Source organism: Mastigoproctus giganteus, chromosome 1, assembly GCF_048544385.1.
Source record: "Mastigoproctus giganteus isolate SK-2022 chromosome 1, ASM4854438v1, whole genome shotgun sequence".
NCBI lineage: Eukaryota > Metazoa > Arthropoda > Arachnida > Uropygi > Thelyphonidae > Mastigoproctus > Mastigoproctus giganteus.
Window position 1 is genome coordinate 106,990,449 of NC_143575.1, and position 26,931 is coordinate 107,017,379.

Below are 26,931 nucleotides of genomic sequence, written 5' to 3' on the forward strand. Positions count from 1 at the left end.
GAGGCACCAGTTCATCGGCACCCACAATCTGTCCTTTATCAAAGTCCAATAAATCCTTCTTTTTAACCATCACGCTCGGAATTTTACTATCTACTGAACCACTGACACCTTATCTATGCTATGTAGTTCAACTAACTACGCAATCTCGCCTCGTGGTCAATGGATCGCATTCAGTTTTCATAGGGGTGGTCATAATTCAGTGATCACTCAGTGTATATTTGCCATGTTACAAGCTCACCATCTCTTATCATTCTGTAAAATAACCGCTTCCATAATAGGATGTATGCAAGTTGCATGACTTCAATTAATGTTGAAACCTACGTGGAGCAATGACAAAAATCATGTGCGTGATCAAAAATTTCAACACTGAAAAATGGGTTACAATTAACATGCTGCTCATACCAATAATGTTCAGCAACAGCAGAGCAGACAAAGTTGGTCTGATGGATGGCACTCACATGAACCAAGATATGACCACAAAGTCTACGATCTGACTTAGCAATATAGTACACCCCACAATCTGGAACTGTGATCTAATAAATGGAGTCTGCAAGTTCCAGCAAGGGAAAGAGATTTAACTCTGGAAACCACTGATTGCAACTTCCTGCCAGGAAACTGCACACAGCCAATATCGTATTGTCGCCCAACTGGAACTGAGGTCAATGAGGTCACCAAAAGGGAATGGTGGGTTCCCATTTGGTGATCTTATACAGAAAAGTATACAGAAGTGTATACTTTACTTGCATAAGGAGAAAAGTCTGTTTTCTATTTTTTTGTCTATTTTCTTATTTTTTTTGCCAGTGCAGCAAAAGCCTATGGTTTCCTTGCATTATATGGTTACTATTAATACTAAAATAATACTCAAAAATTAATACTCAAAAAAATCCAAAAATCTAGACATTCCCTTTTGTTCCCAATATTACTATTCCTCTGAATACTCAATTGGCACAAATCACAAAACTGCCCAACAAGTGAATACTGTTCCTAATTCTGGGGAGGTTCCTATCCTAAATCCACTCTAAACTTCCTTGACTGTACACAAATAAATAAATAAATAAATAAATAAAATGCTCAGGCTAATCCCAAGAGATCATCAGCTCAGGCTGTGATCCCTTGCTTACAAACTCACTCCACTCTCTATATCACAGAAGTTCAGTTTCTGCTAAATGCTATTTCTACAAGCATTTCCATGGACACTATTTTTCTGAATCTATAATTTCTCTTCTTTCTTCTGAACCTGAATACACGCTTCAATTAATCAACATTCACTCATGATCCAATTCCAAACTCAACAAACTTAACTTTTTTTAAAAATTCATTCCTTTGCTTTCTGTTTTTTGAAGCAACTTTCCTCCTTATGAATAAGTATTTCTTAAAAGTTGTAGCCAACAAATGTCAACAAATTTCTTCTGTCTTGTCAATCCACTCATGGTACTAAAGTATTCTGAAAACATTTCATAACTGGAATCACCATTAAAAATATATGTATATAAAATAAACTTTTCAAAAACTGCACATTTGAATCTACTATAAAAAAGGCTTGACATCCCAATAAGATTTCAAGTTATGCCTACATAATGAAATCCATTTACTATAATTTTAATAAAAGATAATATTGCCACATTTATTAGACAAATTTATGTCCTTTTGTAATACAGTCGATTCCGGTTATTTGGGACACATTGGGACTAGTGCATTTTGGCCCGATTAAGCGGCTGACCCAATTATCCGAAGTTTCGCATAAATAGTTAAAAATACAATGTATCCCCCCCTTTACAAATGGTTCACTGTACAATCAAATCACGTTACGACGGACTCACCACAGTCAAGTCCCATTCACTATACGATGTGTAGTAAGCGCCATCATTGTGATCACGTTTATGAATTGAATTTTAATTCTCTTAAAACGGCAATTCTAATTAGCAAAAATAGGAGGAAATTTATCCACAGGCTATAAAAGTAAAGATATATTAAGCACAAATTTACCTTTTATTATCTTACCAATTAAATGATATGCAAAAATCTGAAGAATATACGTGATAATCGGAGGAATATACATGATAATCAGAATAATTAATACGTACTGTAATATGTACATATTAACTAGTTGATATTTCTGTTCACTGACATTTGTGGAAGGGGGTTAAAATTTAAAACAATAAAAAGATAAGCAATCAATAACAAAGAACACGGCACACACATACACAAATTGCAAGTAACACAATACACGTGAGAACGGAGTGAGTAACGAGTTACAAAGCTTTAAAAATAGGAATGAAGAGAAGATTCTGAAAAGTAATTTTTTTATATGATTGAAGATTCCATGGAAGTGTAAACACATTTCAGCACAATAACCCACAGAATTCCAGCTGTCGATATTATCGCAAATTCAATAAGATCAAGTTTACTATTCGTTTATTATAGATTGCACTAACAGAAAAGCCCAATAAACAGGTGACTGCTAATTGTTTTTATTGTTTTATGGTTGTGACCTCCACAAATCCAACCGAACCACGTGGTACGGTCGGAGAAAATTGTAGGGTAATCTCCAGTGCTGCGGTCTCCTGCCCCGATTAAACGGCATGTTGTCCCAATTAAGCAAAGTAAACCCACGCTATTTCCTCGAATGGGTTCTGTTTTTTAAGATTTGCCCCAAATAACCGGAATCCACTGTATTTCACATAATCTTACTGTAAATGGGACAATACACAAAAAAAATCATTCACAGTTCTAATAATGAAATTTTGTATAACTAATCAAAACTTACCATCCCCATTTACCCAATACAAGACATCATTTAACACTTTTGAAAGAGAAAAGATGTAATTTTCCTCTTCCACCCAATCAACCTGTTGACCAGACTCAATGGAGACCTGTAAATAATTCAGCTGTATTTGATTACCCATTATTTCCTATAATCTCTGAATAGCTAATACTATACACAGTGTTTAAAAATTGCAGGGAACAAATGTAGGAGCGTATTCTACAGATAAAAACAAGTTAGTTAATGTACACATTACATTACAGGCACATTACCAAAAAAGATATAATTCACTTTCTGCACATACACCATATTGCAGATTCATTCCCCAAATTAGTACATGGCGACAAACATAATATCCAGTGCTTCAGCTATATGGTTATATGGATGGCCTGTGTGATATGTATGAAAAGAAAAAAAAAAAAAAAAAAGAAAGAAATTTGGGATGGCTCAATAAATCTTTCTAAAAGAACCAAATAAAAAATTTCATGATAAATCTATCCACTGGGAATCAACTTATTACATGAAGGCGGACAGACATGGTGAAGATAATAGGCACTTTACACATATATGCTAATGTGTCTAATTAAAAAAAAATTTCATACAAACGTATGTCTCAAAAGTTTATTTCCAACATGTTAAACATTAATCATAAATTACATAGCATAAAAAAGAAACTGAAATAAACCTCTTAAAGGAAAATATCTAAAGCAACTATTCAAAGTGACCTCCATTTTGTTTAACACATCATTCAGTGCAGTGAATATGTTTCCTTGGAGCATTTTACCTTTTCAGCAGCTTCCAACACAATTTCTCAGTCTGTTTTGCATGGGAAACATGTAGAACAAACCACAGATTTCATGTGACCCTACAGAAAATAATCTAAGATGTGAAGTCAGGTGATCATTGTGGCCCTTATATAGGGTTGTTCCAAACAAGCCATCAGTTATTGTAATCTGTATAATAAAGACAGAAAAATCACAGGATAAGTGAGTGATGCATGTTCTGCATAAATCACAACCACTGCTGATTTTCATGGGGGTATGTCTTCCAACAATTCCCACAAATTGTTCTGCAAAAAAATGTAGATATCCGTTTCTGAAAAGCTTGCTGGTAAAAAATGATGACAAATAAGATTATTTCCAAGAACACCACACCAAACATTAAAGGAAAAGGTAAGCTGATAATCAGTACTGACAATCATCATGTACAGGTTTTCTTTGGCCCAGGCATGAGGTATCAAGAGTTGAGGATTCCATTTCTTGTAAAACATGATTCATCTGCAACAAGAACATGCCTGAGAAACTGAGGATCACATGTACATCACAAAATGAGCCACTGACAAAGGTTTCTGCATTTATTCCTATCTTGCATCAAACAATTCTTGTACAGGCATATTGTGAAATGGATACAACTGTTGTCCATATAATGTCCTTCACACACTTGCAGTGAAACAATTATGTTATGTGACCTGACAACCTTCTGGTGCTTGTGGTCAGAAATATTTGTACAAGCACAAAGTACTTGCTCTTCAAAATTTGCAGTTTACTGAAATGTCCCTTTACCAGCATTTACTCCTAATAGTTTCAGCACATCTGTTTCTCTAAATCAACTCTCCATGGCCAAAAATGTTTTACGATTTGGTATTTGTTGAGTCAGATATTTTTTGGCATATCTGTGAATGGCAGCTATGGAATTCTTATGAACTTCACAATAAATTAAAATCATATCAGCTGATTTAGCACAAAGATTTGTAGTGTCTCCCATAAATATCAGTTTAACAAATGCTGTATTCTAAATGACAAGGCAGTCAACACAGAACTGAAACTCAAGTAACACACCACAAATGCTGTTACCTGAATCAGACATTTACAACTGGGTAACTGTATGATTCATGTAATAGAATTCATGTGGCATCAGCAAACTAAATGCTGTACTTTTGAACAGTATTTAGTTTGGTAGAACAAATAAAGATAAAGATTTATTTATGTACAGGAACTCCCTGACTTACGTAATACTTGACTTATAGAAATTCGACTTTATGTAAGTTTTTCCCTGCCCGTGCAAATTTAAAAAAATCGTGGAAACGTATTTTGCATCCTGTAGGAATAAATGGAAGTATCGTGAAAATATCATAATGTGAACCCAATCACGTTTGTTTTTTTGTTTTCTTTTGTAATTCGTTCCAAGTCCTTGGAAGTTGAAAATTTCGCTATATAACTAAGAAGAAATCTTTATTGTACAGTAAAGATACAAAAAGCTATTTATCTCTCTAAAAGGTCATATTTGTAATGGAAATTGCACTACCAATTCATCGTTATCATATGTTCTTGTTATAAAAATAAATTTTAAATGCCTTTGTGATATTTTTCTAAAGCACGTTTCTGGAGATCACGACCAAAAACAATTTGCACTTTCCGATATATTGGGCTTTTCTGTTCATGCATCTAATTATAAACGGGTAGTAAACTCGATCTTATTGTATTTGCAATAATACCAATAACTGCAATTGTGTGGGTTTTCACGCTATTACGGTGAAATGTGTTCCCCTTCGCTGAAATCTTCAATCATATAAAATACAAATATTCAGAAACTTCTTTTCATTCTTATTTCCGTATTGCAATGATGAAGTTAAAGCGACCAACGAAAAAAGTGCAAGTGGTGGTAGTGCCAGAAAACAAAACAAAACTGATTTAGAAATGAAGATGAAGATGATTAAGAAGTACGAAGCATGACAAAGTTTGTCATCTATTGCAAGGGAATTAGATCTCGCTGCTTCAACAGTGAATACTTTTTGAAAGGACAGTGCGCGTATAAAAGAACACGTTAAAGGATCAATGCATTTAAGATCAACAGTGATCAAAAAAACAGCGCAAGTGCTATATCGAAGATGGAACAGCTGTTAACAATATGGAGGGAAAATCAGATTCAGAAACAAGTGCTCCTGAGTCGAATGACCATTCAAACAAAAGCAACAAGTATTTATAAAGATATTAAGGATAAGTATGGCGAACCCAAAGCCTAGTTTGTGGCAAGTAACGGTTGGTTTAATGGGTTCGAGCATCACGCTAGTTTCCACAATGTTCAAGTTTTGCATCCTGTAGGAATTTGAAGGGACAGTGCACATATAAAAGAACACGTTAAAGGATCAATGCATTTAAGACCAACAGCGTTCAGGTGCTATATTGAAGATGTAGCACCTGAATGCTGTATGCGGTGAAGTTGCCAGTGCCGATTCTGCAGCTGCAAAGAAATTTTGTGATGTGTTGAAAAAAATTATTGATGATGGCGGCTATTCAATGCAGCAAATTTTTAACTTTGACGAGACTGCTCTGTATTGGAAAAAAATTCCGGATCGAACATATATTGCCAAAGAGGAAAATACAATGCCAGGTTTCAAAAGATAGGGCCAAGCTCTTGCTTGGGGCCAATGCAGAGGATTGAAACCACTGCTTGTGTACCATTCTGGAAATCCTCGTGCATTTAAGGGCATCAATAAAGCCACCCTACCCATGCATTTCCAATCGAAACAGAGAGCATGGACAACGATATCTCTCTTTGAGGATTGGTTTAAATGCTGCTTCATTCCGAAGGTTGAAAAATATTCTAAAGACAACAACGTTCCTTTCAAGATTTTGCTTCTATTAGATAATGCTCCTGGAAATCACTAAAAAAACCAAGGTTCTCTCGTGTTCGAATTGAAATGATTTCAATTCGAACACGAGAGTCATATTTCTACTGCCAAACACGACTTCACTCATCCAACCTATGGATCAGGGCATTATTTCGAATTTAAAAGCATACTATATATGCACAACATTTGCTCAGGCATTGTCTGCAGTAGACACTGAGAAAAATTTTACATTAAGAGACTTTTGGAAATCTTACAATATTTACCATGCCATCTTAAACATTAATAAGGCCTGGGTGGAAATCACTAAAAGTTGTTTAAATGGTGCATGGAAGAAAATATGCCCATGGCACGTAAAAGGCTTCAAAGGATTTGAAAAAGACGAATCATACGAAGAGGTTACAGATAAGACTGTAAAGATTGCAGAGCTACTTCAGTTGGAGTTTGATGCCAAAGACATGGAAGAGTATTTTAGAGAAGGAATTATCTAACAAAGAACTTATTGACTTGCAGGCAGCAATCATGAAAGAAGAAAATGCTGACAAAGCTCAAGACGAACCAAATGAGAAGTAGAGACGCTTCATCACCAGAGAGATGGCAATGAAATTTTGTGAAATTGCATCGGCAATGGCGAGGTTTGAGAAGATAGATCCTGACAGCGAACGATTCTTAAAAGTTAACAGAGGGGGGAATGATATGCTTTCTTGCTACAAAAAAAATCTACGATGAAAAGAAAAAAACCATTGTCCAGTCATCAATTAATACATTCTTGTGTAGGGTTGAGTGGCTTCTAAATCTCCACAGCGGCGTACTTATCGGCTGAAGATGTCGATTCTGGTAATGGGGTAAAACTTACTCAAGAGGTAAAACTTACTGTTATGCCTGTCTCCTCTTTTTTTGTAACTTTATAATTTTTAAATTTTTTTAAATTGCATGCTTTTGTAATTTTTCCTGCGCATGAGATAAAAAAATTGAATAAATACAATACATAATTCTATTTACATGTTTGTCGAACATTTCTTTTTTGATTCAATCAATTCAGTGAGCACAGCTGCAAGTACTGCATTATGTGGGAAATTCCCTGACTTACGTAGCATTCTGCAGAATGTAACCCTTATGTAAGTCGGGGAGTTCCTGTTCATATGTTTTGTAAAATAGGCCATAAAGCCCATTTTACATAGTGATATTTTTCTGATGTAAATTTGAACATAAAAGTGCTTTGCCTTTTTATGTGGTTTTGTAATTTATGACTAATGTTCAATTTTGTGGAAATAATGACTTTTCAGATTATGGGAAATTTTTTTTATTTTTAATTGTAGAATATGCTCCTACATTTGTTGGGGCAATTTTGGCAGAACAATTGTAGGAGTGTATTCTACAGCTAAGGATTTTTTTTTGTAGTTTCTGCTTTATTTTAAGAGTTTTTTCCAATTCCAACTTTGTTGATGACAGTATTCCACATTCCAGTTCAGCAAACCCTGCTCTGCACAAATAGTTCCAATTCCTGAACGCCCACCACCAAAATGCCTAATCTCCATATAATTCTCCACCGGAAAGATGGAAACTAAGTTAACTTCAATCCATATAAAACCAAGACCACTCTTACTTCCCACATCTTCAACATCCCTTAAATTTCTAGAACAAATGCTATCTTTACTGGGGGATAATCCAGATTTCTAACCTTTCTTGGCATAGGCATATTGCAAAATATTGCTACCACTGCATTGAAAAAAAAACCAAGGTTCTCTCTCTTGTTCTGAACACTGCTTTTCTTTTAAACAGCTAATGAATCTCTACAAATCATAAATCTACTGTACCACAAAATAATTTTCTGGATGATGCCCCAAAAACCTCTCTCAGATTCTTAATCATTAAACTCTATCCAAAAGAAGGGAGTAAGGTTAATTAATGATTCCTTACAAACTCACTCAAATTCATGTCACACAGATATTCAATTTCTGCTTCATGCCTCTTCTCTAGATATTCACATGGGCACCATCACTCTGAATTTGCATCTGTAATTCTACCTCTTTCTTCCAAACAGTAATATGTATCTCAACTAGCCAAGATCTATTCAGAGTTCAACTATAAACTCACTGGACAAACTTTTCCTAATTTTCTTATTAACTTCTGTTCTTTGAAATAACCTCTTTGTCTGTATTTCCTAAACATTAAAATCAACAGAAATTTATATCCAATGACAACAAGTATTTTCTGTCTTCTCAATCTTGAATCCAAACACCAGGAGTGAGATTCCTCTGTAATTGCCACATTCAATTTTTTATTTTATATATTTGTGCAACTGATGCAATCATTTGGAACCAGAAAATTCAAAAACTATCTCTGGGTAATATGAAGTAATCATCATGACATTATTTTCCTTTAGCATTTCAAATTTAATTCAATTTATACCTGCTGCCTTTACACTTGATATTTTGCATGACCATTTCATTCTTAACAATAGAGTATTAATAATTTCCTGCATTTCAGTCGTGTCTTCTTCTTCTTCTCTGATGTCTTCATCTCCTTCATTTGGCAATTCAAATAATACTGTGAAGATTGCTTCAAAAATTCTTGAAGTTGACAAATAATTACAAATAAAGAGATGTGCAATGATGGGCACCCTAATTTAAGCATTTGTAAAATTACTGCATGGATTTCAACATATATTTTTAAAAATTTGTTTCTCACTTCAACCACCAAAATCTAATTCTGTTTGTTATACTTGCTAATTGAGTTTCTCATCCTACTGCATAACTGATCATAGTATCAGAATTTTTCATGTTGTTAACCAAGCAGTGGTGGCACCTTTAGTAATAGGCCAATCAGCAAAATATCCATTGCACATTAATCACTGGTGTGGGTTCAATGGCTGTTTCTTTCTTTCCCTATTTGAGTAGTTTTTGAAGTACAATTATTGTTTATGCAGAATAATTACATAAAACATGCTGAAAGATAAGCTGCCACCATGTGTTACTATTTTTGTCTTCTGTTTTGCCATTCGTCTCAGATTGCTGACAGTTGCTACATGATAATGTTATGGTAACATCGATACTATTTATATTTGAATGACTATATACACTAATGTATAAACTATCATATAATGATTGGTGAAATTAGTATGGATATCCACCCTAGAAGGACCCTTTGATTATACTTTTTCTTTATATGTTTTTTATTGGTGGGAAATCCAAACTGCTTCATTATTTTCCATAGGCTCCCCTGATGGGTACTTTCTGCCACATCTACTGCACAAGCAAATGTAAGTTCTAACCATAACTGTAAGTTCTAATGGTTTCTCTGAAATTTCTACATCTGACATTGTCAGCTGCTCATTTGTTTTAGTTAGCTCAAAGGTTTTCTTGGTTTACAGTAGCTATTTTTTCTTCACTTGAGTTCATATCTGTTTCTGAGTTTCCAGATTCTGACACTGTAGGAAATGTGTCTCCATTCAATAGCTAATGCTTTTTGATTTCCTGGGAGATTTGTCACTCAATTCCATCTTAAATATTTTAAAATATAACTCACTTTAAAACCTTTCAAATAATTTATATCTCAATTTGCTTTGAAATAAATTATACTGAAAAGGGGGAAAAATAATCATAAAAAAACAAAAAAATTGACAATACTTGAATATAAAGTCAAATGCTTTTACCAGTAATAGCCATATAGCACAAGGAAGTCACAAGTTTTTGCTGCACTAGCAAAAATAAATAAATGACTAAAGAAAAATAATAAATAAATAAATAAAAAACCAAAGGGAAAAAAAATTAAAAACTTATGTGATTCCATCTCATGTAGGTAATTATCCAAGTGAACTTTTCATTTTCCAAAGCTGTCAGCACAAGTTTGCCAAAGAGGTAACTTGTTACAGTAATTAACTTTTTAAGTAATGAGAACTTTCTACAATCCAGTACAATTCTCTGTTGCTGTCATTTAAATTTATGGCACCACTGTTCTGAATTATTCCTAGTCCTGGAATAATTCAGAATAGTGAAAATATTGCCTTCATTTATTTCACTGTCTCCTCTCAGAGCCTTATAGGTGTGACAGGAGACAGAAGTGAATAAAGTAAATAATGAAAAAGGAACCGTAATCAGGTCCCCCTCTAAGGTTTCTGGTTGCAGCTCTGTAGCCCATATATTCTAGTCTTCCTCATACAGGTGTCCTATTGCAGATCTCAACAAGTAGGTTTCCCACCTTTGAATCCATTCAAGAAGCTCAATATCCATTTTCAGTGTAGTCCCCATACTTGGACACAGTATACTAAGTGTGATCTTACCCAGCAAGATTATGACCTATCTCTACAAGCAAGTTTTCAATAAATCAATAATAGGGCACCAAGGGCCTTCCTTCTGTCTACATTATTTGGAAAACTTCACGTACAACCATATTGTAATTCCCAAAACCCTTTCTTCTTCTATTATTTTTAATTCACTCCCACAAAGTGTATAAGTTATTTTGTAACTGCTATTCCCAAAGTATAAGGCACTATATTCAGCTGCATTAAAATATAGCTGCCACTTTTCTGACCATTCCTGAAGTCTATCCAAGTCATCCTGAAAGAACATTGCTTGGAATTAATCATTAACTAATCCTCCTAATCTTCACACCAATTGCAAATTTTGACATTATGCCCTCTATCTGCCTCTATCTCTTCAGTGATGTCATTTATGAAAATCACAAGCAGTGATCCCAAAACTGATCCTTGGGGAACAACACTTCTAACATTAGACCAATCTGAACAGAAACCATTCATCTCTCAACCTTCTGCTCTGCATTCACCATGTGATCCATTTTATAATCTTATGTATGATCCCAACATGTATCAGATTACACAGTAACCTCTTATGTACATAACCTCTCATACACTTGTAGTTGGTCAGTAATCCATTGAAATAATTATAAAAAAGTGGTATTAACAGTATACTCACAATGAGATGTATACTGCAGCAACAGTATATCGATAATACTGCATGCCATACACAAGCACACACATAGTACAAGGTATTTTTCAAACACTTCATACCATGATGTCATAGTATGAGACCAGATTTATAGCATGAGAGGCCAATGTCAGAGCAAAGTTCTTATTGCTGAAAATGGCACAATGCCATGCATGATACCTTAAAATTTTGGACTTTTATGATAAATAATGGTTTCTTGTCTCAATTATTATTATTAATATATGCATACATATATAGAAGGGTTAATCAAAACGTAAAGACAATTTTTCTTTTTTGTTAAATAAAAAAAATGAAAATAATATGCACAAATTTTAGTACAGCAGACTCTTGATTAACCGGGACACTTCAAGACTCCAAATAAAAAAAAATAAAAAAAATCGACCAAAAATCAAAAAAATTCAAGTAATAACTAGAATAGGTATAAACAGATATTTTGCAAGTCGTAAATAAGCGACAAGCGGCATTATAAGTCATCATTGGGAGATTAGTGTACCTATTATCTTGCAATCCCCGCTATCTTCACACTCGCCACTCAAAAAAAAAAAAGAAAAAGAGAAAGAGAGAGAGAGACCAAATGTTTAGTTTATTTTAGTGTGTCACATCGATTGTTGTGTTCCATTGCAGCGCAAAAGGACAAATTTTGTTTCGTTATTTATGCCAGGGATGTTGGAATTTTTTTATAGAATTTTTTTTTAGAAATCGCGAAGATGATGGGTAAACACAAAAGAGTTGTGTTTTCAGTTAAAAAAAAAACTTGAAATTATTCAAAAGTTTGAAAACGGTGCATCTGTTAAATCTCTAAAGAATCATTATAATAAGGATATATCAAAATAGCCAAAACATTAACAAGTATCGTGCAGAATTCAGATTTGTCAATAATAATATAGGAGCAATATGTTATTAGTCATTCCCGAGTCACGTAAAACTCAACGAAGTAAGAAGTCCTAGAACGTATCTCTTTTTGTATGTTGGGGACTTTTGTATTTTTGGATTATCCAGGATTTGTTTTTTACCATCTATCCCGGAAAATCGAGTCTACTGTATTACTTTTCCATGTAGTATCCCTCGCTTCTCCAAACACTTCTCACATTGATCCACAAGCTTCTTAAATGCTCTCTGAGAAAAATGTTATGGGTTGTTTGCAAAGCTACATGTGCATTGCTTCTTTGATTTCATCACTTGAAATTTGACATCCACATTCCTTTTTCAGAAGGCCAAAAAAGGGGGGCTATTTTGGATAGTATGGTGGATGAGACAAGTTCAAAATGAAGTTTCTGAATGATTTTAATGGTTGAAGTGGCTGAATTAGGTCAGGAATTTTCATGCAGCAGCAAACTTTTGTTTACTGCAATAGAAGGTTTAAGTTTCTCTTCCAATAAGGCACATCTTACCCTATCGATAATCTCTCTATGTTCCTGAAAACATTCCAGAATAAGCCCCCATTCAAATCTCAAAATAAATGCCAATGTCACTTTATCAGAGAAGGCAGGCAACTTTTGATTTTTTTGGTTGTTGGGAATAACATATGGTTCCACTCTTTCTACTTGCTTTGCCACTTCTAAACTTTTCATCCATTCATAGAACTTTTTTTTTTGACAAATACACTTTTCTCTACACTGTGCTAACATTCTTCGGCAAATATGGAAGGGTTTGCCCCCACCTCCCAATCCTTCTGCCTACAAGGATCTGACCACAGCACATTTTTCACTAACAGTTCAACTGGAAAGTGGGATGATATGGTTACACTTTGACTATATAAAACAGACTGAGTACAGGCATGGCAACACAAGTGTAAATTTGTCTAGCAACACAGTAGATATAGGAAATGTATCTGACGTGGATGTTAGTTTTACACACAAACTGTCATTACCTTTTGAGTTACCCACATGTACATTTATTTCTCAATATACTTTTTTTTTCTTTTTTTTTTTTTTTTTTTCTCAATTTCTCATGCATAACTTTGAATTTTTGCTTGCTTGACAGCTTCATAAACTTCAAAATGATGAAAATGCAGTTTCATATTTATATTTTACATTTATAGTGTTTTGCTTTTTTTTATTTTCACCAGATTTTAAAAAGATTCTGTTTCATAGGAAATGACATAAGTAAAAAAAAAATATATATTTTTAAATTTTTATTAAAAATGAATAAAATCCCTTAACAAAAAAGGTCTAGCACTGGTATATAGAAACATAATTTGAAGAAAAATACTCAGAAATAAAAAAGAAAACTGAAATCTGACAGACTTGGAAGGGACCATCTTTTTCATGATCTGGGGTGCCAAGTAAACTATGTGAATTTCCATTCTCACATAAAACATCCTCTACACATTTTCCCTTCCCTAAAATACTTGTTTATTTTTAAATAATAATTTGAATCATGTTGCATGAAAGATATCATTTATGAATTTAAAATAATGATTATTTTATTCTTTTCTTTTTAATATGGCATATAATACAGTAACTTGTTCTGACAAGCATCCAAAAACTCATAATTACATGGGGACCATTTTAACCCTTTGCAACAGATTTTCCTCAATTTAAATGAACAAACTAACGAAAGTATTCTTTTAGAAAGGGAGAGAATCAAGCAAAAAAAATTACCTATTTTAAAAGTGGCATCATTTCATAGTGGCTGAAGTGGCAGCATTATGTACTCCAATCCAGACACTGCAGCTTTTGTCTGGATTGGAGTACATAAAGCATTCAATAAAATGGAGTGGTGGTCAAATAAACATAACACATTTGTTGTCAAAACATTTTTTTTAAATCAGGTGACTCTGTTGTCAGTACTCAACTATTTTAGATGCCACTTCAACATTGGAAGAAATGGCAGTGTTACAAGTCAAAAGACCAAACACATTCGATTTACAAATTTAGAACAGTGTAAACCTCCAGGTCAGATGTGTACAGCACATATGCTGCAGAAAACATCAAAAGGATCAGAGCAATGTTAAAATGCAGTCCCCAAACATCTGGTAGTTGCCAATCAAGAGAATTAAACAGATTAGAATGAAGTGTATATTGCATATTGATTTAAAGTTTGAGTGATATAAAATACAAATGGTTTGACAATTACTTGTTCATGATTTGGATACACATTTGAATTTTTGCAATCTATTGGTGCTTGTTGACAGGAGAGAATGCTTCTACAGGGGGGGGGGTACACCTAAATGGAAAGGATACAAGAATATTTGCTAATACTATCAAGGCAGTGTTAGGTGGGTTGGAAAACTGCTAGCTTGGGGGGGGATACACAGACTAAAAGGTTAACAGTGGCTGCAGGCAGAGGCAAAAGTGATTCTTGCAATGCTTCTATTAGAACGAGCAGCAGTACGGAAAGCAAGGCAATGGAGATTTTCAGGACTGTTGGGAGTCATAGTGGAGCAAATAAATATATGGGCTGTTTTAGGGTAACTAAGGGAAGAAACATGTGCATGTATACTTGTATGTACACCAATGCTAGGAGTATAGTTAATAAATTTGATGAGCTTGAAGTGCTAGTCAAGACGTCAAACGCAGATATTGTTGGAATATCATAGACTTGGTGTCAAACAGATATAAGCAATGCATAATTGATATTTGGGGAGTACAAAAAGGACAGACAGGGTAGGAAGGGATGAGGGGTTATGCTGTTAGTTAAGAAACACAAAATCCAAGGAAGTGCATCAAATTGATGTTGGTGAACAATGCAATGTTGAGCCTGTTTGGCGTGACATAAGCACTGGGAAAGGATTAGTTTTCGTTTTTTTTTTTTTTTCTTTTTTTAGGAGCATTAGCAATTAAGGCTATATTGCTCCAGGGATATGCAGAAAGGTCATTCTCTGACCTTTCTGCATCCTCCATATTTAGTGGTCAGAGGCTGAAACCCCGGTCTAATCAAGAAGCGTGTGCTACGCACTACTGCTCCTGCCCACCTGGCTACGGAAGGCGCCGACTGGGAAAGAAAAATAAGAGTAGATGTGTGTTATAGGCTTAATGAATCTGATGAGTATAATGAGCAATTGTGCAGAGAAACAGAGTAGGCCAGTAAATCAAAATGTCTTATAATGGGGGATTTTAACTTTCCAGATATTGACTGGAACTTGTGGGTTGGTCAATCTCACACTAGCAAGACTTTTTTGGATTTATTGGATGACTGTTTTCTATAGCAACATGTTCGAGAGGCAACCAGAGGGACTAATACTCTTGATCTGATTATCAGCAGTAATTATTAATGCATTAAGAATTTGCAGATAAAGGAACCACTGGGTGACAGTGATCACAATGTACTGATATGGGAATTACTTAAAGATATAACTACAATTAAGGCTAAAGGGAAGGGCTTTTACTTTCGTAAAGGTGACTACAGGGATCCCAGACAGTTTTTAAATTCTGTACAGTGGGATCAACTGATGATGTTACCAATGTTGAATTCTAAATGGGAAGCCTTGAGGGACTTAATCTTGGAGGCTACTAGGCTTTTTATTCCAACTAAGAAATACTGTTCAAGGTTCAAGTCTAAATGGATGTCAGATGAATTAATGAGGCTCATGGCAGAGAAGAAAAATGTATGGGATGCATATAAATTATCAGGTGACACAGAAGCCTATGGCAGATATAAACTTGTCTGTAATTAAGTCACAAAGGATGTTAGGCGGGGGAAGGCAAGATACAAGAAATCTTTGGCAAAGGAGGCAAAGAAAAACAGCAAAGAGTTCTTTACTTATATAAACTCTCAAAGGAAAGAGATGAATCAGAATGGACCACTTAACATAGATGGGATGACTATTAATAATCATTATCAGGTAGTTGATAAACTAAATGAGTATTTTGCATCTACATTCACACATGAGGAGTTATTCAATTAGGGGAATGCCAGAAGGTTATCAAACTCTAACAGGGTGCTAAGTGATTTTCTAATAACTGAGAGCAAAGTGGGGGAGAAATTGTTGAAGTTAAACATAAGGAAGGCACCTGGGGTGGATGGGATCTATCCAGTTATATTAAAGGAAGCAGCAAAGGAAGTAAGCAAACCTTTAGCCATAATTATGAGAGCTTCTTTAGACTCAGGGGAGGTCCCCATGGACTGGATTTGGCAAATGTATCGCCAATTGACAAAGGGGGTTCACAAAAGGTGACACAAGTAACTATAGACCCGTTAGTTTAACTTTGTTTAACGGAACAGTTAAACTAACGTTTAACTGTTCTGAGGAAAATAATGGAGTCACTGGTTAAAGAAATATTGCAGGATCATCTAGACAAGATTGCAATAATAGTTAAGACACAGCATAGGTTTGTTAAAGGGAGGTCTTGTCTGACCAATTTCATTGGATACTATGATGGAACTGAAACACAAAGGAACTGCTGTACAAACTGGAGAAGTATGGTATTAAGAGTAAATTGCTACTATGGATAAAGGGGTGGTTGAGTGCTGGACACTGCTCTTTGTGGACAAATGTTATTAATGGAGTTCTCCAAAGTTCGTTGCTGGTTCCATCATTGTTTTGTGTATTCACCAATGATATTGATGAAGGTATATCAGGATTAATGTCCAAGTTTGCAGATGATACAAAGGTTGGCAGGGTTGTTAACGACAATAAAGACAGTAATGCTACTCTAACTGGATCTAGATAAGTTGGGCAGAGAAGTGGCAACTGAAGTTTAACACTGACAAATGCAAAGTACTGCAGATGGGTAGCAATTAACCCAAGAGAAATGTACCAACTGTGTGGTACTACACTCAGGGAAGTGGAGAGTGAAAAGGAACTGGGGGTAACTGTGCAGTCAAATATGAAATTTGCTGAGCAGTGCAGACAGGCTGACATGGCAGGTCATGGAGTCTTCTCAATGATATATAGGAATTTTGCTAACAGGGACAGGGTGGTCATTATTCTGCTGTACAAGGCAATGGTAAGGCCATACCTAGAGTACTGCGTATAGGTCTGGAGGCCTCATTTTAGGAAGGATGTAGAGTTGCTAGAATGAGTACAAAGACGGCAACAAGATTCGTGAGGGAGAAGAAAGGTGTGCTCTTACCAAGAAAGGCTTAAGTTCTGCAAACTGCAGTGCCTGGAGAGTAGGCACGTGCGAGGTGATCTGATTCAGATGTATAAGGTCTTGAAAAGGTTGAGCAAGCTGAATGCTGATGGGATTCTTCCTCTTGCTCAGATTAAGAACCTGACAGGGCATAGATTCAAATCGAAGAAAGACAGTTGTAGAATGGATGTGTGGAAGTTTGCCTTTAGCCAGCAGGTGGTTGATTGGTGGAACAGACTTCCATCTTTTGTTGTGGAAGTTGATAGCCTAAATATTGGAGGCTTGAAGTGGTGGAACCCATGTTTAGTCGCTAGAGCTAAGTTACGGTCAACCCTTCCCCATCTCTTCCATCATGCAGTATGATTGATGACTTTTGAGGTTATGATGAACGTTGTGGCAAGATCCAATATTCCATACATTTCGAGGGTACAGCTCTAAAACGGTGTTCGAAGGCCGGCCGCTAGTTAGTACACCGGATCGAACCTATTGGTAACTCTCTAGGAGGCTTCCGGATCAGCTAGTGTATAATCTTCCTACCTCTACTCTGTACGCCATACAGAGTAGACCACGTGTACACCATATCCAAAAATTTCATTACTTCATACAGCATGTCCCACCCACTTTTTCTATTGAATACACCATGAATTGTCAAACTAATAGAGCAAGCTTATCTGCGAAAATATCTAAACCTCCCACGCATTTCCTAATTCATTTCACAAATATACGTGGTCTCAATTCTAATCTCTACGATGTCCATTTCCACTTGCAGTCTGCCAAACCCCATGTACTTTTTCTGACAGAATCTCAGTTATCGGTTGATTCAACTACTGCTCATCTCAGATGCCCAAATTATTCGCTGTATGATTCCTTTCGCCTCAAAGGTGGTACTTGTGCATATGTCCGTTCTGATATTCCCTGTCAGAGACTTCGCAATTTGGAATCTCCTCTCTTTGATCTTCTTTGGCTTAAAATCTCTCTAACTCATTGTGTAAAATTCATCTGTTGTCTCTACCGTTCTCCCAGATCCACTAATCACTAGGAGCTCTTTGACTTCCTCGCTTTGCAACTTGACTTTCTCCAGTCCAACTTTCCTAACAGTGAGGTAATTTTCCTTGGTGATTTTAATGTTCACAACTCCAGCTGGCTTCTGTTTTCTAGTCACACAGACCCAGCAGGTCGAGATGCTGAGGCTTTTGCAATTACTAATGACCTAGCACAGATTGTTCATTTACCTACAAGAATACCGGACAATCCTAATCATACAGCCAACACGTTTGATCTTTTTCTCACAAATAACCCTTCTAAGTACACGGTCAAAGTGAGAAGTCCTTTAGGCACTTCAGATTACAACTTGGTGATTGTCTCTTCTCCGATGCAACCTTTATCTCATGGCTATTCCGAACCTCGTGTTGTTTGGCATTACAAGAATGCAAAATGGGATGACCCGTGAGACTTCTTTTCTTCTTTTCCTTGGTCGGATTACTGTTTCAAAACTCCTGATGTCAACGTTTGCTCAGATCGTGTCAGTGAAATTATTCTTGCAGGAATGGAATATTCCACACTTCACTTTACAATCTCATCCTTTATCTAAATCTTGGTTTGCCAATAAATGTGCTACGGCTGTTCAAGAGAAGAATGTTGCATATCATAATTGGCTTGTTTCTAATTCTTCAGTTTCATTTTCTGCCTACACCAAAGCTCGCAACAATTATAAAGCAGTTATTAATCAGTCCAAACTAGAGTTTGAACAGGCTAAGAGTAGAAAACTTGCTTCTTGCCCTAATGGTAGCCGAGCATTCTGGTCTCTTGCCAAAGCTATTGGCCGCAACTTTTGCCCATCTCTGCTCCCACCTCTGTCCAAACCAGATGGTTCTGTTGTCACTTCAGCCAAGGATAAAGCTGACCTGCTAACATCCCATTTTTCTTCCAGCTCATGTATTAGTAATCTTGGTAAAACACCTCCCACCATTCCCAACCCGCTCCATTCAATGCCTCCTGTGGTCTTCCGTCAAAAGGATAACAGAAGGAATTTGATGAATCTTGATGCTAAGAAAGCTCCAGGTCCTGATGGTGTTTCTCCACTTGTTCTCAAAACTTGTGCTCCTGAACTTACTCCTATTCTTTGCCGCCTTTTTTCACTTTCTTTTTCCAAAGGTGTTTTTCCTTCTGCTTGGAAATTTGCTCACATCCAGCCAGTTTCTAAAAAGGGTGACAAATCCCTCCCATCCAATTATCGTCCCATTGCAATTACTTCTACTCTTTCTAAAGTAATGGAGAAATCAATTAACCGCCAACTCTTAAACTACCTAGAAACCTTCTGTCTGATCAACGATCGCCAGTATGGATTCCGTCAGTGTCGATCCACTGGTGATATTCTGGCTTATGTTACCCATTTATGGACTAATTCAATGGAAAGGTTCGGTGAAACACAAGTAGTTGCTCTTGACATCTCAAAGGCTTTGGATCATGTTTGGCATAAAGGTCTTCTAAACAAGCTTCCATCTTATGGTTTGTCAACTGTTTTTAGCAATTGGTTATCCAGTTGTTTAAGCACATTACAAATATTGCTTCCTCTGCATCTAAAAAACTTGGTTTTCTCTTTCGCTCTCGGCGTTACTTTTCTTCCAAACAGCTGCTCACTCTGTATAAATCGCAAATCCGCCCAGCCATGGAATATTGTTCCCACATCTGGGGTGGTGCCCCCAAAACCTCTCTGTCTTCTTGATTCCATTCAGAAGAGGGCAGTTAGGTTAATTAATGATTCATCTCTAACAGAGTCTCTCCACTCGCTTTCTCATAGACGTACTGTTTCTGCTGCATGCCTCTTCTACAGATACTTCCATGGGCACTGTTCTTCTGAATTGGCTTCTATAATTCCCGCTCTCTCTCTCTCTCTCTCTCTCTCTTTCAAAACAGTCCGAACGCGTGCCGCCACCAGCCAACATCCATTTACTGTCCAACTTCAAGCCCACAGAACCAATTTTTCATCTTCCTCATTTATTCATTTAACTGCCATTTTCTGGAACAACCTTCCTTCATAAGTATTTCCTGAAAATTACAATCTACAGAAGTTCAAGTCCAATGTCAACAAATATCTTCTTTCGTCTTCTCAACCTCCAACCCAAGCACAGTACTAAGTACTATAGGTTTTAAAACCTCTCATGTTTGGGGTTCACATAAAAAAATAAATAATAAATAAATAAATTTAAAGCTGAGCTGGACAGGCATTAGTAATGAATTGAGGGGTGAAATGGGAGGGTTGTTTTTTTTTTTTTGGCTGATGTTAAGCTTGCTTTCTTGCATTGTATGCCTCTACTAATGCTAATGCTATTCTTACATAAGGTGAGAAATGAACTAGACAAGAACTAGAACTAGGAAAGGTTGAGCAGATGGGCTGAGAGGTGGCAAATGAAGTTTAACATTGACAAATGTAAAGTACTACACATGGGAAACAGCAACCCCAGAGCAACGTATCAACTCTGTGGTACAACACTGACAGTGGTAGAGAATGAAAGGGACTTATGGGTGGTTGTGCAGGCGGATATGAAGTTCTCTGAGCAGTGCAGACGGGCTGCAAGAGTAGCTCATGGAGTATTGTCAATGATATACAGGAATTTTTCCAGCAGGGATAAGGAGGTGATTATTCCATTGTATAAGGCGATGGTCAGGCCACACCTAGAGTACTGTATACAGGTCTGGAGGCCTCATTTCAAGAAGGATGTAGAGCTGCTGGAACGAGTACAGAGAAGGGCAACAAGATTAGTGAATGGAACAAAGGGGTGCTCTTACGAAGAAAGTCTTAAGTTTTGCAAATTACAGTGTCTGGAGACTAGGCACCAGCGAGGTGATCTGATAGAGGTGTATAAAGCCTTGAATGGTTTAAGCATGCTCAATGGTGATGGGATTCTTCCTCTAGCTCAGAAAAATCACCTGAGAGGGCATAAATTCAAATTGAGGAAAGACAGATGTAGGATAGACATGCGGAAATTTGCCTTTAGCCAGCGGGTGGTTGGTTGGTGGAACAGACTTCCATCCCTTGTGGTGGAGGTTGATAGCCTAAATAAGTTTAAGGCTCAGCTGGACAGGTATTTTGAACGAACAGAGGGGTGAAGTGGAAGTGTTTTTTTTTTTTTTTTTTGGCTGATGCTGCATAAGCTTGCTTTCTTGCATCAAATGCCTCTACTAATGCTAATGCTAATGCTAGACTTAATGAATCAGTTAATCATGAGTGGAGTGACTAGGGCAACTTTTATTTGAATGGGTATGTAAATAAACAATTTTTTTAGATTTTTGGCAGCCAAAAATCCACATGACCTTCATGAACAATCACTTCACAGCCAAAAAAAGTTACCACTGGTGGGAGGGGTGTCTGCTTTTTAGTCCATCATTAGTCCACACATTTATGAAAATATTAATGGTTCAGCTGTCATCACAGTAACTTCAGCACTATATGTAAACATGCTGCAAGGATTTTTATGAGATCTTCACCAAAATGGAGTCAACTTACAAAATGTCTAGTTTCAACAGGATGGATATATGGAACATACCACAAGACTTTCCATGGATACTTAGGAGAAATGTTTTCAAATCACATCATATTTCATTCTGGCAACTTGAACTGACCACCATGATCACCAGACTGTTTGCAACCTCTTAAAATCCAAAGTCTATATAAACCATCCATGGACACTTGAGCAACTGGAAAAATATTCATGACAAATCTGGGCACCTCCATAGCCAGGTTGGCAGGAGCAGCAGTGCGTAGCACACGCTTCTTTATTAGACAGGTGTTCGAGCCCGTGACCACCAAATACGGAGGATGCGGAAAGGTCAGGGAATGACCACCGCATATCCCCAGAGCAATATGGCCTTAGTTGCTAATGCTCCTAAAAACCAAATAACAACAACAACAATGACAAATAGCCATTTAAGGGACCTCATTTTCAAACACTGAGGAGTGTAACATAAATGCTTTGATGTATATTATTAAACTTTAATAACAATAAATGTCTTTTCCAATTTGCACAGCAGCCGTTTCATTTTTAAAATGGGTAGTTATTTTTGCTGGACTATGTACTATTTGTTATGGCTGAGCAAACAAAATGGTTTTAGAGTACAAAAGAGTTGGGGTGGTAAATGACCCCTGGTATGTTACCTACCAGCAGCTGAAATTTAAAATGTCGTCTTCTAATTTAATTGAACTGTCATAAAAAAAATTAAATTTATTAGTATGGCATTTCCATACATCAAACTTCAATTACCTTGCGAAGTCCATTATGATCTCTAATTGAAGTAATATCTTTTGTTTTATAAAAGGCTTCATCTGCAGCACAGTACCATCCAGAATAAAAGTCCTTATAAATGAAGCCCTTATCTTTAAGACATTCCTGTAAATAATATGTATTCTATCTTAATGGTTTTATTCTGCTATAAACAAAAACTTTCAGATAAAGAAAAAAATATCATGTGTGGGTATACTAAGAAAAAAAGACAATAAGCACACACAATCATATACACATAGTTATATACCAATTAAGTGTTCATTTTGAATGCTAAGTGGCACAGTAGATAAAAGACTTTACCGAGCCAATATCGCAGCTCACAGTTATTATGCCAGCTCTTCAGTTTGCATTAGTTCTGAATATATGTTTGCTATTTCAACACCTCAATCATTTCTGTTTGCTAGTGGCCTAATTATATTTCACATGGCAATTATCTCAAACTTTATGGGGTTTGAAGTCAGGGAAGCAGGAACATTTTCTGTAATAAAGATAAGTGGTCCAGAACCAGAGTGTATTTTCCAGAAGCAACAATTGATGATGTTACCAACAGAATGTCAGATTTTAAAGGAGGTAAAGAGAGAAATGTTATTCAAGTGGGGATTAACAGTAAGGAAAAAAAAAACTTGTAGTAAAATTTTCCAACTGATTTTCAAAATTTCTGTTATTTTTTAACACTTCTGTTATGAAACTGTTGATTAACAGTTTTGTTACAGTTTTGGCAAAATAATCACCATGGGTACACTAGAATAATTGTAATTTTGTCTGTGCAATAATTGTAATGTAATTTTTTAAATGACGTTATACATGTGAAACATTTTTAAGTCATACATTTGTAAATATAAAACTGATAAAACTGAATGACAGTGGCTTCAATACTTTGTAAACGGTGCACTGGAGTAAAGGAAATTGTTAATTACTTTAATGTACTTACTCTGTGTGAATGTGCAGGCAGAAAATAAGGCGGAGTAATAAGGTTTGTTGATTAAGTATGATCGTAATTAGTGCTGATGCTAATACTTCTAATTAAATTTTTTATTTTAAAATATGAAGGCCCCTGGATAATTTGGAGATTGTGCAGTTTTGATATATAAAAATATATGTAAATATATTTTGTAACAGGTGTTCTGATAAATAAATAAATAAAATAAAATAAAGTAAATAAATAATTAATCATAAAACTATGGTTAGCACACGTGGTAAGCAACATTGTTGCATACTGCCGTGCAAAAAAAAAACATAGGTGTACAAAAAAGTGTTGCATACTATACAAAAAAAAGTAAGAGTATTGCTATTCAAGGAGGGTGTTTTCAACTCACACTAAATAGAATAATACAGATGGTTTAGTGACAAGATTATTATATGCACTATATATAGGTGGTGCAATTCATGTATTCCAAAGTGCAATACACGGTTATGTTAAATTTTTTTAGCATGATGTAACTGAATGTACTGTTTATTTGGTCAAGGATGCTTTTCATAGAGAATCTGATAAAATTTGAAGGAATATTGTCTCAAACAAATTTTTGATATAGCTTTTTAAGTGCTTATATTAATATGACTTGGTTACTACAAACTCATGCATGTCTAATGCATTGTGCCGAAATAATACTCCTGAGGATTTTATGCAAAATATTAGAATTCCAGTGATGGAGGTTTTTTTTTTTTTTTTTTATGTGAACCCCAAACACGAGAGGTATTAGAACCTATAGTACTTAGTACCGTGCTTGGGTTGGAGGTTGAGAAGACGAAAGAAGATATTTGTTGACATTGGACTTGAACTTCTGTAGATTGTAATTTTCAGGAAATACGTATGAAGGAAGGTTGTTCCAGAAAACGGCAGTTGAATGAATAAATGAGGAAGATGAAAAGTTGGTTCTGTGGGTTTGAAGTTGAACAGTAAATGGATGTTGGCTGGTGGCGGCATGTGTTCGGACTGTTTTGAAAGAGAGAGCGGGAATTATAGAAGCCAATTCAGAAGAACAGTGCCCATGGAAATATCTGTAGAAGAGGCATGCAGCAGAAACAGTACGTCTATGAGAAAGCGAGTGGAGAGACTCTGTTAAAGATGAATCATTAATTAACCTAACTGCCCTCTTCTGAATGGAATCAAGAAGCCTGAGAGAGGTTTTGGGGGCACCACCCCAAATGTGGGAACAATATTCCATGGCAGGGCGGATTTGCGATTTATACAGAGTGAGCAGCTGTTTAGAAGAAAAGTAACGCCGAGAGCGAAAGAGAAAACCAAGTTTTTTAGATGCAGAGGAAGCAATATTTGTAATGTGCTTGTGCCAAGAGAGATTAGAAGTCAGGGTAATTCCCAAAAGAGATATATCCTTTTGCCTAGAAACTGGAGTGTCACTAAAGATAAGCATAGGAGCAGAAGAATCCTTTTTAGCATTAGCATTAGTAGAGGCATTTGATGCAAGAAAGCAAGCTTATGCAGCATCAGCCAAAAAAAAAAAAAAAAAGAAAAACCCACTTCCACTTCACCCCTCTGTTCGTTCAAAATGCCTGTCCAGCTGAGCCTTAAACTTATTTAGGCTATCAACCTCCACCACAAGGGATGGAAGTCTGTTCCACCAACCAACCACCCGCTGGCTAAAGGCAAATTTCCGCACGTCTATCCTACATCTGTCTTTCCTCAATTTGAATTTATGCCCTCTCAGGTGATTTTTCTGAGCTAGAGGAAGAATCCCATCACCATTGAGCATGCTTAAACCATTCAAGCCTTTATACACCTCTATCAGATCACCTCGCTGGTGCCTAGTCTCCAGACACTGTAATTTGCAAAACTTAAGCCTTTCTTCGTAAGAGCACCCCTTTGTTCCATTCACTAATCTTGTTGCCCTTCTCTGTACTCGTTCCAGCAGCTCTACATCCTTCTTGAAATCAGGTCTCCAGACCTGTATACAGTACTCTAGGTGTGGCCTGACCATCGCCTTATACAATGGAATAATCACCTCCTTATCCCTGCTGGAAAAATTCCTGTATATCATTGACAATACTCCATGAGCTACTCTTGCAGCCCGTCTGCACTGCTCAGAGAACTTCATATCTGCCTGCACAACCACCCCCAAGTCCCTTTCATTCTCTACCACTATCAGTGTAGTACCACAGAGTTGATACGTTGCTCTGGGGTTGCTGTTTCCCATGTGTAGTACTTTACATTTATGAATGTTAAACTTCATTTGCCACCTCTCAGCCCATCTGCTCAACCTTTCCAGATCCTGTTACAGCAGCATAGTGTCAGTAGTGTCCTTGACGAGATATAAGACAAGACTGAGTTTTAGAAGGGTTGAAATCAACTAAGTTGTCTTTGCCCCACTGGAGAATTACCTGAAGATCGGCATTTAAGGAATTGGTAGCAGATTTTCGAGAAGTTGAAGCTGATTGAGCAGGGCAAGGTTTCTCAAAATGGAAAGTTGAATGCAATGTGCTATCATCGGCAAAACTATGGATAGGATTTCCAGTCAATGGAAGAAGGTCATTGATATACAAGAGGAAAAGAGTGGGGGAAAGAACTGAACCTTGGGGGACACCAGCATTAGTGGAGAAGTTAGAAGACAGAGAGCCATCTACCATCACCCTCAGTGAGCGATCACAGAGAAAACTGGATAACCAATTACTAAAAACAGTTGGCAAACCATAAGATGGAAGCTTGTTTAGAAGACCTTTATGCCAAACACGATCAAAAGCCTTTGAGATGTCAAGAGCAACTATTTGTGTTTCACCGAACCTTTCCATTGAAGTAGTCCATAAATGGGTAACATAAGCCAGAATATCACCAGTGGATCGACACTGACGGAATCCATACTGGCGATCGTTGATCAGACGGAAGGTTTCTAGGTAGTTTAAGAGATGGCGGTTAATTGATTTCTCCATTACTTTAGAAAGAGTAGAAGTAATTGCAATGGGACGATAATTGGATGGGAGGGATTTGTCACCCTTTTTAGGAACTGGCTGGATATGAGCAAATTTCCAAGCAGAAGGAAAAACACCCTTGGAATAAGAAAGTGAAAAAATAAGAGTAAGTTCAGGAGCACAGATTTTGAGAACAAGTGGAGAAATACCATCAGGACCTGGAGCTTTCTTAGCATCAAGATTCATCAAAATCCTTCTGATATCCTTTTGACGGAAGACCACAGGAGGCATTGAATGGACCGTGTTGGGAATGGTGGGGGTGTTTTACCAAGTTCATTAATACAAGAGCTGGAAGAAAAATGGGATGCTAGCAGGTCAGCTTTATCCTTAGCTGAAGTGACAACAGAACCAT

At 36.4% G+C, this 26,931-nt stretch overlaps 1 protein-coding gene across 1 annotated transcript in view; it reads right to left on the reverse strand.

Moving 5' to 3' along the window:
- The window catches only part of MetRS-m (Methionyl-tRNA synthetase, mitochondrial), a 197,439-nt gene that overhangs the window by 96,284 nt on the left and 74,224 nt on the right, over window positions 1-26,931 (reverse strand). Inside the window, exons 6-7 of the mRNA XM_090382639.1 lie at window positions 22,638-22,763; window positions 2,768-2,873 (exon numbers count right to left, since the gene is read on the reverse strand). Of these exons, the coding sequence (XP_090238765.1) occupies window positions 2,768-2,873; window positions 22,638-22,763 (232 nt within the window). The remainder of the gene's footprint in view (window positions 1-2,767; window positions 2,874-22,637; window positions 22,764-26,931) is intronic.